The sequence below is a fragment of the Bombina bombina genome, chromosome 6 (assembly GCF_027579735.1).
Source record: "Bombina bombina isolate aBomBom1 chromosome 6, aBomBom1.pri, whole genome shotgun sequence".
NCBI lineage: Eukaryota > Metazoa > Chordata > Amphibia > Anura > Bombinatoridae > Bombina > Bombina bombina.
The window spans coordinates 312,732,992-312,745,950 of NC_069504.1; the positions used below are offsets into that span (position 1 = coordinate 312,732,992).

Here is a 12,959-nt window from a genome sequence, read left to right on the forward strand (position 1 = left end):
ATAGGCCCCTCCCCCTCACCCACAGCAGTGAGGGAAGTTCAGTAAATTGAAATAAACGACAGCCAAGTGGAAAAACAGTGCCCAAAAACAATTTTTCACCCAGTACCTCAGATAATTAAACAATTTAGCATGCCAGCAAAAATGTTTAAAATCAAATAACATGAAATGTCATTAAACAGCCTGTTGCTAGACGTTCCCACTGCAAGTTAGGCTAAAAATTATATGCATATAGTATTACCCAGAGAAGTGCCATTCCCCAGAATACTTAAGTGTACACATATATACATAAACAGCCTGATACCAGTTGCTACTACTGCATTTAAGGCTGAACTTACATTATATCGGTATTGGCAGTATCTTCTCAGTCAATTCCATTCCTCAGAAAATAATATACTGCAACATACCTCTTTGCAGGTGAACCTGCCCGCTGTCCCCTGATCTGAAGTTTACCTCACTCCTCAGAATGGCCGAGAACAGCAAAATGAATTTTAGCTACGCCGGCTAAAATCATCCAAAAACTCAGGTAGATTCTTCTTCAAATTCTACCTGAGAAGGAACAACACACTCCGGTGCTGTTTTAAAATAACAAACTTTTGATTGAAGATATAAAAACTAAGTATAATCACCACAGTCCTCTCACACATCCTATCTATTAGTTGGGTGCAAGAGAATGACTGGGTGTGACGTAGAGGGGAGGAGCTATATAGCAGCTCTGCTTGGGTGATCCTCTTGCACTTCCTGTTGGGGAGGAGTTAATATCCCAGAAGTAATGATGACCCGTGGACTGACTACACTTAACAGGAGAAATGTTTATTTATTTTGCCCCCTTTATTTAATTTAGCTCTGAAAATTGAGTCTAATAATGTGAAATGCACCTTGCCTACATCTAAAGGCTAACTCACCCTACTATATCTTTCCTTAATTAACTTTAACTCAGAACAACTGCAAAAGCAATGTCTTTTATACTAACCTTACTATTGCTAGCCTTGTTGTCTGCAGACTAAAGCCAACATTTGCTTCTCCAAATAAAACAAAATGGTTTGGCTGTTGAAAAACTATTGCAGTAAACAATATGTTAATTTGTTTTAAAAATGTTTACACTTAACTGATATGTTATTCTATAGCAGCACAACAGAAATGTCTTGTAATTAGAAGGTGTTTACTGTCCCTTTAAGAGAAGCAACAACAAAAGCTGTGTCATCCAAATCCATTTGTCCCACAGATACATGTTTGAAACAATGGGCTATGTAAATTCCACACTGCAGTTTTCTTCTAACCTCATAGTTCATGTTTAAGACAAGTTACTATTTACCACCTTAAAATGGAGTTAAGACTTTCAGATAGGGCATGCAATTTAAACAACTTTCCAAATTACATTTATCATCAATTTTGCTTTGTTCTCTTGTTATTATTTGCTGAAAGCTAAAACATAGGTAGGCTCATATGCCAATTTCTAAGCCCTTGAAGGCCACCTTTTATCTCAGAGCATTTTTCATAGACACTGCTAGTTCATGTGTGTCATATAGATAGCATTGTGCTCACTCTTGTAGTAGTCAGAACTGATTGGCTAAAATGCAAGTCTGTCAAAAGAACTAAGATAAGGGGGCAGTCTGCAGAGGCTTAGATATGAGGTAATCACATAGGTAAAATGTATATTAATATAACAGTGTTGGTTATGCAAAACTAAGGAATTGGTAATAAAGGGATTCTATCTTTTTAAACAATAAAAAAATCAAATAAAAGTAGACTGTTCCTTTAAAGTTTGTGATGCCAGTATCCCTGTTCAAAGGATTCTATGCCAGAGCTGAAATTACATGTGCCACGCAGTTTGAATTGAAATGCAGTGATAAGCCAAGTTTACATAGACTGTAACTAAAATTGCAGGCTGTGTAGAATAAATAATCCTTTCAAAAAGTGTTTACATTTATATTGCCATTTTTTTTGAAGATGGTTCTTAAAATCTCCATAACACTGAATAAACTGTTTATACATAATGTTCTATATTCAGTGTTTATACTGGAGATGTTATTTAAACCCAACATTTGTAAACAAGATTATGATCATAGGCAATGAGCCCTGAACATTATGAAATGGGGAGTTTTGATAAGTACATGTATTGATGGGATATAAAGAAATAGTCTAGAATATATAGATAGGAATGGAAAAGAAAACAGTAGGAAATACAACAAAACAAGAATCTTTGGCAGTTTGACTTTATATAAAATGGCATAATGCAGTTTTTCTAGGCATGAGCAAATATTCATATTCAGCATTAATCATAGAAATAAATGATGAATATGGCTGCAAGAATCGGCATTTGGATATTTTCAGCACTGATTTATTAGTGTAAAGGTGCAACACACAAATATCTGTGCAAATCCAGGTGAACTACACCATCATATTTAACCTCATGCGTGATCCCCTTTCCTATGAAGAAGAGATACACAATCAATGAACATTAAACTGGATATTGAATGGCCAGCCTCAAGAACATGTGGTGCTGCAGGATGGTCAGACTGCCTGCCCTGACACCCTAGCAGATGTAATTCCAGGAAAGAGTGCATATCATCTACTGCTATGATTAGACAGACAGACAGATAGAATGAATACTTTGTCTCTCCAATCGTTTTAAAGAACCTATATTTACTTTGTTCCTTCAATTAAGTGATGTGACGGTGGTAGTTTGGTCAATAGAAAACAATTGCAGCAATGTGTTAATGAATAGCAAAATCATTTACACTTGGCTGATAGGTAAATTAATTACAAAACTACAAAAATGTCATAAGTATTGAATAATACAGGGTGCTTATCTGTTCCTCTGTCCTACATGGTAAAACTTTTTTTTTTATAAACATTTGCACTGATGTCGGAACAGCCAATCAGATGCTGAACAGTCTGCCCAATAAGCTACACAGAGCACTCATCCACTGCCATGTCCATAGGCTGTATGTAGATTTCAGTGTGATAAATGTATTGCTAATTCTGCAGAATAGCTAGGTGTAGTTGGACTGGGCTAATAGGTCCTTTAGGTATGAGTGACGTGAAAAACGCTCTTGTTTCCATATTTCATAAATCCATTTCCAATGCAGGACTTTCTAATTCATCTCATCATTTTACGCTTGTGATTTGTCTCAAAACATGTGATAAACTTGCTATGAAAAATACAATGTTTTGCATTTTTTATTTCAACTGTTAAAGGACAATGTACTGTGATTTTTTTTTTTACCTTTAGTGTGTCCCATATGATTTATTTTACCTTCTGGAGGTTATTAAATTGTTTACAATTGGCCACCTATACTAAAAATGTCAATACTTAAAGGGACACTGAACCCAAATTTTTTCTTTTGTAATTCAGAAAGACCATGCAATTTTAAGCAACTTTCTAATTTACTCCTATTATCAATTTTTCTTCTTTCTCTTGCTATCATTATTTGAAAAAGAAGGCATCTGAGCTGTTTTTTGGTTTCAGTACTCTGGACAGCACTTTTTTTATTGGTGGATGAATTTATCCACCAATCAGAAAGGACAACCCAGGTTGTTCACCAAAAATGGGCCGGCATCTAAACTTACATTCTTGCATTTCAAATAAAGATACCAAGAGAATGAAGCAAATTTGATAATAGGAGTAAATTAGAAAGTTGCTTAAAATTTCATGCTCAATCTGAATCATGAAAGAAAAGTTTTGGGTACAGTGTCCCTTTAAGTACTGGATATAGAAAATATATATATATATATAAACAAGAAGGTTCATGGAAGTGGTTGGAGAAAGTGGTACTAAAATGTTCATGGAAGTGGTTGGAGAAAGTGGTACTAAAAATTTAATTTCCATTGTTCTCTCTAAGTATTGGTCTCACTGTATATACAGAGATAAGATAAGGTGGATTTTGTGTAAACATAGAACGATGAGCTAATGAGGTCTGCTCTCCATGAAAGCTCAGCCCATTTCACTGAGTTGTGGTTTCAATTACCATAGACAGCTACTTCATCTACAAAAATATACCTAAAAGGAGCAATTTCCCATACATTTTAAACTCTGCAGCAAGTTTAACAAGTCATTGTAAAAAACATTAATGTGGAAACAATTTTACAATAAACTGTCCATTTAAGCTGCAAAGTTCCTGGTATGTGATCTTTGTAATCTTTCCAATCTGCTAGTACCTGCACCCAGCATGGTTTATTCAATCTGGTGAAATTTGATATACCACGGGTAAGCAAACTTCTTCTGTAAAATGCCAGATAGTAAATATTTTAGGCTCTGTGTCCCAAAAGGTAAAATCATAGATATTATGTCTGTACTTCTACAATGAGAAAATATTATTGACAAACTTCAAAAGTAGCTACCAGTACTTGGAAATTATCTTGATTTTTTTTTAATTTTGTAAAGAAATTGCTGAAATTAGATTCTGTTTTTAATTTCTGACCATTGCTTTCCTTTGAGTTGGGACTATTGTGTCAACGTATATTACAGTGTGCCGAGCAGTAGTACACCAAATACGGTCTCTGTCGCAACTACTCAATACTGCAATTGTAGCACAAAAGCAGCCATAGAAAATACATAAACAAAAAAAATTATAAATTATGTATGGGCACTGAAATAGGAAGTTCATATAAATGTATTTATTTTTTATATGTCTTTAAATATTCCTTTTTTTACAGAATTTTAAATATTAAAACCATTCTTAGCCCTGTGGTCATGCAAAAAAATAGGCTGCAAGCCTGATTCGGCCTCATGGTAGCAGTTTGCCTACCCCTTGGATATACAATCTTGCAACAGTGGCAATTCTAGTTTATGCAAACTGCCTATATAAAATGAATTATACTGTTATAATTGATATTAATCTGTAATACATTAAAATATTTTGCCACACTACTAAAACTTGAATCGCAAAATAATAGCATTGACAGATCCAAAGATACAAGTAATAACTAGTAGTTTCTGTAACTATGTATTGTTACTCACGTGCCAAAATATGAAAATGAATATTACTTCTAGGCTGAAAACAACTTTTACATTATGTTGAGATATAACAAACTTTTTGTTCAGTTTTTCAATTTCATTTAATAATCTGTGTATTGACAACCAGATACAGCCTTCACTCACCCCTCTCTTCACAATATGATTTGCCGTGTGATTGACTAACAAATGAAAGCACTGCATCTGGGGATAAATCCACTAGCTTTTTCCAAACATCCTGAGTATAAAAGTCTACAGTGTGCGCCCTGGAAATCTGCAGGGCTCTCTGCAAAAACTGCATCAAACTTCTTGCTGCCTCCTTAACTTGATCTGCATTTGGTCCATATAGTTGATTTAGTAATTGAGCAGACATCACAGACAGAGCTAGATAAAAAAAAAAGTCATTAGTAATATCTTTACAGAAAAAATATGGAATAAGATTGGTGTCAAAAGGCAAGTGTGTGTGATTCTTTATCATTGTATATAAATTGTGACATACAAATATTTTATTTTTTGGAAAAACTATTTTTTTTAGAATACAAATACATTTTTTATTTTTTTTTTTGGAAGTACAATTTAGTTTTATGGAAACTTATTTTTGATATACACTACAATTTTTTTTTAATTACACTTCCAGCACGTACCAAAACAATGTAATTAAAAAAAATGCTAGTTCCCATTTTGCTAAAGGACTTGTGATGCCCCTGCGGCCATTTCAGTAGTTTACATGGGTACTAGTTGTTTTGCTTTCAATAAAATGTGGAGAAATGGCTGAAACAAATACATATCCCTTAGTACTTTATTGTATAAAACAAGGCAGAATAAGCACTTTAGGCATGTTAAAGCATGTTGTATGGTATTAGTACATTATTGCATATCACAAGTCAGGATAAGCATGTTGTATGGTATTAGTACATTATTGTATATCACAAGTCAGGATAAGCATGTTGTATGGCATTAGTACATCATTGTATAACAAAAGTCAGGATAAGCATGTTGTATGGCATTAGTACATCATTGTATAACACGAGTCAGGATAAGCATGTTGTATGGTATTAGTACATCATTGTATAACACGAGTCAGGATAAGCATGTTGTATGGTATTAGTACATTATTGTATAACAAAAGTCAGGATAAGCATGTTGTATGGTATTAGTACATTATTGTATAACACAAGTCAGGATAAGCTTGTTGTATGGCATTAGTACATTATTGTATAACACAAGTCAGGATAAGCATGTTGTATGGCATTAGTACATTATTGTATAACAAAAGTCAGGATAAGCATGTTGTATGGTATTAGTACATTATTGTATAACACAAGTCAGGATAAGCATGTTGTATGGTATTAGTACATTATTGTATAACAAAAGTCAGGATAAGCATGTTGTATGGTATTAGTACATTATTGTATAACACAAGTCAGGATAAGCATGTTGTATGGTATTAGTACATTATTGTATAACACAAGTCAGGATAAGCATGTTGTATGGCATTAGTACATCATTGTATAACACGAGTCCGGATAAGCATGTTGTATGGTATTAGTACATTATTGTATAACACAAGTCAGGATAACCATGTTGTATGGTATTAGTACATTATTGTATAACACAAGTCAGGATAAGCATGTTGTATGGTATTAGTACATTATTGTATAACACAAGTCAGGATAAGCATGTTGTATGGTATTAGTACATTATTGTATAACACGAGTCAGGATAAGCTTGTTGTATGGTATTAGTACATTATTGTATAACACAAGTCAGGATAAGCATGTTGTATGGCATTAGTACATTATTGTATAACACGAGTCAGGATAAGCATGTTGTATGATATTAGTACATTATTGTATAACACAAGTCAGGATAAGCATGTTGTATGGTATTAGTACATTATTGTATAACACAAGTCAGGATAAGCTTGTTGTATGGTATTAGTACATTATTGTATAACACAAGTCAGGATATGCATGTTGTATGATATTAGTACATTATTGTATAACACAAGTCAGGATAAGCTTGTTGTATGGTATTAGTACATTATTGCATAACACAAGTCAGGGTAAGCATGTTGTATGATATTAGTACATTATAGTATAACACAAGTCAGGATAAGCATGTTGTATGATATTAGTACATTATAGTATAACACAAGTCAGGATAAGCATGTTGTATGATAGTACATTATTATTATTATTATCGGTTATTTGTAGAGCGCCAACAGATTCTGCAGCGCTATAAACAAAGGGGGAGTACAACAAAACAATTATAGGGATCAAATGGGTAGAGGGCCCTGCCAAGAGTTGCACTGTTGTAGTCAGCTCTTAAGAAGGTGATCTACAAACAGCTGAACTCTTAGGCTTACATGCTAAGGGGGTTCAGGGGATAGCAATGGAGGAGTGGAACTGGTATAAAGTAAGGTTAGCGTAGATTGTATGCATCCTTGAACAGTAGAGTCTTTAGGGAGCACTTGAAGCTTTCAAAACTAGGAGAGAGTCTTGTGGAGCGAGGCAGAGAGCTCCACAAGATGGGAGCCAGTCTGGAGAAGTCCTGTAAATGGGAGTGTGATAAGGTAACCAGAGAGGAGAGTAGGAGGTCATGAGCAGAGTGAAGGGGACGGGAGGGAGAGTATCTGGAGACAAGGTCTGAGATAGGGGGGAGCAGTGCAGTTGAGGACTTTGTATGTCAGAGTGAGAATTTTGTGTTTGATCCTAGAGGCAAGAGGAAGCCAGTGAAGGGATTGGCAGAGAGGTGCAGCAGATGAAGAGCGACGTGTAAGGAAGATGAGTCTGGCAGAGGCATTCATTATGGATTATAAAGGGTAGAAAGAGGGTGCCACTTTAGCGTGATACCGTCTGGAAAGCAGGTACAGATAAAAGCAAATATTATGCTTACCAAATGGTGTGGCACTGTGCTGTGACCAGTGCAAGAGAGCAGGCTAGCACTTATCAGTGGCTAGTACACTGTGGAAGCCAAACTCCAAAGGCACTTGTCCTAGTTGAAGCTTTGTATATGTCTCCTGTTGGCTGGACTTCAGGTGCTGCAAAGGTGTAATCTTTTATGTGTTTCATCAGATAAAAAAAAAAGTGATGAAACGACCCTTTTGAGGTTGAGAAACGCGTCATAAGTATTAAAAACAATTTTATTTGAAGTTGTCTGTGTTGTGGTTTATCAATACCAACTGAACAACACATAAAGATTACACCTTTGCAGCACCTGAAGTCCAGCCAACAGGAGACATATACAAAGCTTCAACTAGGACAAGTGCCTTTGGAGTTTGGCTTCCACAGTGTACTAGCCACTGATAAGTGCTAGCCTGCTCTCTTGCACTGGTCACAGCACAGTGCCACACCATTTGGTAAGCATAATATTTGTTTTTATCTGTACCTGCTTTCCAGACGGTATCACGCTATTGTGGCGCCCTCTTTCTACTCTTTATATTTTAACAGCTGTTCCACACTCTCTGGGATCAAGAGGAGCAGCCTGACTCACCATATCTATCAGGAGGATATCTTCATCCCTTCAATGTACCATCAGCTTATGGACATTATACAGGACTAACACGGTAGACCTGATCTACTACATTTAAAGTTCATTACCTTGTTTTATATTGAACAGTGTGTTCTCCCTTTTAACATCAGCGCTCTTTCACATCCCTTTATTGGGATATGTTCATTCATTATGGATTGTAAAGGAGCTAGGCGGCAGGTGGGGAGACCAGAGATGACAGAGTTGCAGTAATCGAGGCGGGAAAGAATGAGAGAGTGGATTCAAATCTTAGTTGTGTCTTGTGTAAGAGATGTTTTTAAGGTGGAAGCGGCAGGCTTTGGCCAAGGACTGAATGTGAGGAGTGAAAGAAAGATCTGAGTCAAATGTGACCCCGCAACATCGGGCGTTCAGGGTAGGGGTAATGATGGAGTTTGACAGTTATAGAGAGATTGGGGGGGGAGATTTTGGAAGAAGAGGGGAAAATGAGTAGCTCAGTTTTGGAGAGATTTAGCTTGAGGTAGTGAGAGGACATCCAGGAAGAGATGTGAGAAAGACAGTTAGTGACATGGGTTAGCAAGGAAGGAGATAGGTCTGGTGCAGAGAAGCAGATTTGGGTGTCGTCGGCATACAAATGATATTGGAAACTGTGGGACTTTATTAGGGAAGCTAGTGATGACGTGTAGATTGAGACGAGAAGGGGACCGAGGACAGAGCCTTGCGGTACTCCAACAGAAAGTGGTGACAGGGCAGCAGAGGTCCTTGACAAGGCTACACTAAAGGTACAGTTTGACAGGTAGGAAGAGAGTCACGAAAGGGCTGTGTCACAGATGCCGAAGGATTGGAGGGTTTGGAGCAAAAGAGGGTGGTCAACAGTGACAAAAGCTGCGGACAGATCAAGGAGGATAAGCAGAGAGAAGCTTTGAGACAAGAGGGAGGAGGGAAATAGGGCGGTAGTTGGATGGGGAGGTAGGATCAAGAGGAGGTTTTTTGAGGATAGGTGTGACCAGTGCATGTTTCAGCGATGAGGGAAATATACCGGTGCTGAGGGAGAGGTTGAAAATGTGTGCGAGTACAGGGGTAAGGGTAGCAGAGAGGGAGGGGAGTAGCTGTGAGGGGATAGGCTCAAGGGGACAGGTAGTGAGGTGAGAGCGCAGTATAAGTGCCGAAACTTCTTCCTCAGTAACAGGGAAGAATGAGCTAAGTTTAAGGTTATGTGGGTTGTGGTTGATTGAGAGCATTTGAGGGGGGAAGAGAATGGAATTATGTTGAGAGCTGATTTCATTTCTGATGGAGTCGCTTTTGTTATTGAAGTGGCTGGCAAAGTCTTGAGCTGACAGAAAAGTTGTATTAGGTGGTGGAGGAGGGCGGAGGAGAGTATTGAAAGTGGAGAACAGATGTTTGGGGTTTGAAGAAAGATTAGAGAGAAGAGTAGAGAAGTAGTGTTGCTTATGGAGATTAAGGGCAGAATAGTAGGAGTTCAAGATGAATTTGTAATGAAGAAAATCAGTTGAACTCCGAGATTTTCTCCAGTGCTGCTGCGCAGTACGGGAACATCTGCGTAGGTACCGTGTCAGAGGAGTATGCCAGGGCTGAGTATGAGTGTGTGATTTCCGAGCTATGGTAAGAGGGGCGAGAATGTCAAGGACGGATAAAAGGGTGAAATTATAGTGGCAGATAGATTGTTCACGGCAGGAAAAGGAGAAGGATGAGAGGAGAGGTCTGAGGTAATTAGCAAGCTGTTGCTGATCTAATGACAATGCTTCTGTGAAGGAGTAGAAGGAGGGAGAGTTGCAGGGAGGGATGATATGTTGCAAGTAAGGAGATGGTGGTCAGAAAGAGTAAAGGGGGAGTTTGTGAAGTTTGAGAGAGTGCATCGATAGCTAAAGATCAGGTCAAGAGAGTGACCATCTTTGTGAGTGGGAGAATCAGTACATTGTGACAGACCGAAAGAGGAAGTGAGTTGAAGAAGTTGTTCTGCAGATGAGGCAGTGGGATTGTCAAGAGGGATGTTGAAGTAGCCAATAATGAGGGCAGAGTTGTCTGAGGAAAGGAAATAAGGTAGCCAGGCAGCCAAGTGATCTAGAAATTGAGTTGAGGAGCCATATGACTGCAACACATACAGAGAGAGGGGAGAATAAGCAAATCATGTGGGTTTCGAATGAGGGAAATGTGAGGGAAGAGATGGGATGTATTTGTTCAAAGGTGCAACGAGAGGAAAGCAAAATACCTACACCACCTCCTTGTCTATTACCAGACCTAGGAGTGTGGCTGAAGTGTAGACCCCCATGTGACAGAGCAGCAGTGGATGCTGTGTCTAGGGGAGAGAGCCAGGTTTCTGTTAGGACCAGAAGGTTGAGGGAGCGGGAGATAAAGAGGTCATGTATAGAAGTGAGCTTGTTGCAAACAGAGCGAGAGTTCCAGAGTGCGGAAGTGAAAGTGGTAATGGCTTTTGATGCAAGAGGAATGTGAATAAGGTTTGCAGAGTTTTGTTTTCTGAGTCTATGGGACGGTACACATGGATTTGCACGGCTAGACAGTGGTTGGGGACTAGGATTAGGGGAGATGTCACCAGTAGTAAGTAAAAGCAAGAGGGAGAGGGACATGAGATGAGATACGGATTTGCAGTAGTGAGACTGCTTTTGAGACTAGGTGCAGGGGGGAGAGAGATTGTTTAGGAATAGGTAAAGTTCATGAGTACAAAAGTAAGGTGAGTTTTAGAGAGATGGGCTAATGAACAGGGCAGGTGGAGAGGGAGGAGTCATTGAATAATGCAGTTTGTTATAGAGACAGGAGGTATCAAAAAGGGATGTAAATATATTAAGCATTTTTACAAACGTGGGAACAAATTAAACACATAAGACACAGTATTACAGCAGCAATTGCATAAGAAAACAATAAGGTATATGAAACATAATTTTACAAAATTACTTGCCTTGTATCTTGCCCCTTGCCCAATCCTTGTTCAATTCTTGTATAATTCTATTGTTAATGCCTCACTTAAAAAATGTTCACTTTGAAAATGTGAACATATGTTGTTATAGCAATGCACAGCCCAAACTTGTGTGAAATATATGAAGGCAGGCAGGGCAGTCGGCTGAGTACACTAAATTTAGTTGATTGCTAATCAAAGACAATTGGAAAGGCCAATTGGAAAGTTAGATTCTGGTCTGGTCAGGGTGAGATATTAAGTAAACAGACAATAAAACTTGGAGGGGGTTAAAACTATGGCATAAGACAGCTGTAAATTTTAGCATAATAGCAAGTATTGATGATGATTGAGCATCACATGGCAATTAACAAAACATTAGAAGTAAGACATTGGATAATAATACAACAAATGTAGGACTAAATTAGCAACCTAAAATCATTTGCTCTATATAAATATACACATACCAAAAGAGAGTAACAGGAGAGGGGAAAAAACACCAGAGTGCAGTGAATAGTTTGCAGAATGACAGGGACTCTATTCACGTACCAAAACAGAGTTACAGGAGAGGGGAAAAAAACCCAGAGTGCAGTGAATAGTTTGCAGAATGACAGGGACTCTATTCACGTACCAAAACAGAGTTACAGGAGAGGGGAAAAAACACCAGAGTGCAGTGAATAGTTTGCAGAATGACAGGGACTCTATTCACGTACCTGAAAGCAGAAGAGATAAGCATGTTGTATGGTATTGGTACATTATTGTATAACACAAGTCAGGATAAGCTTGTTGTATGGTATTGGTACATTATTGTCTAACACAAGTCAGGATAAGCATGTTGTATGGTATTGGTACATTATTGTATAACACAAGTCAGGATAAGCACTTTAGGCAAGTAAAGCATGTTTTACAGTATTAGTATATTATTGTATAACACAAGGCACGATAAGCAATTTAGGCATGTTTAAGTGATGGTAAACGCAGACGGAGTACTCATTAAAATCATATGTAAAATATGAAATAATATTAGTTAATTCATGTTGTATGTTATAAGTACATTATTATATAACACAAGGCACGATAAGCAATTTAGGCATGTTTAAGTGATGGTAAACTCAGACGGAGTACTCATTAAAATCATATGTAAAATATGAAATATTAGTTTAATTCATGAAAAATTTACATTTGCAGGATAACTTCTGTATTTCATTTTCAAACCGCTCCTGTTATATTGCAAGCTTCGGCAGCCCCAACACTTAAACCTCTTGTTTTTCTTTTCTTTTTTTACGTGTTTTCCTTTCGCCAATCAAATTTCTGGCATTTTAGCATGTATCAAGAAGAAAAAAAAATGTGTTTATTACGTCATGCAGCTTATTAGCTTTCATTGAATGCGTCATGAATTTACAGAGCGGGTGGGACCAAACTCTATATCGCGCTGATAGAAGAAGGAAGTTGAAGGGTAGCCAGCGGTATGTGTCAATGCCGGTGTTCTGTTAAGGGACCGAACTTTTGAAAAGAGCGAACCATGTCACTTCCTGTGACGTTACATCAGCTGTTGTACACATTTTGCCACTAATGCGCATGCATGCC

General features: G+C 37.7%; 1 protein-coding gene across 1 annotated transcript in view; it reads right to left on the reverse strand.

Annotated features, from left to right (window-relative positions):
* Positions 1 to 12,959, reverse strand: part of METTL25 (methyltransferase like 25) — a gene marked incomplete in the record, with an annotated part of 826,773 nt that overhangs the window by 811,762 nt on the left and 2,052 nt on the right. Inside the window, 1 exon segment of the mRNA XM_053716932.1 lies at positions 5,102 to 5,338. Coding sequence (XP_053572907.1) covers positions 5,102 to 5,327 — 226 coding nt within the window.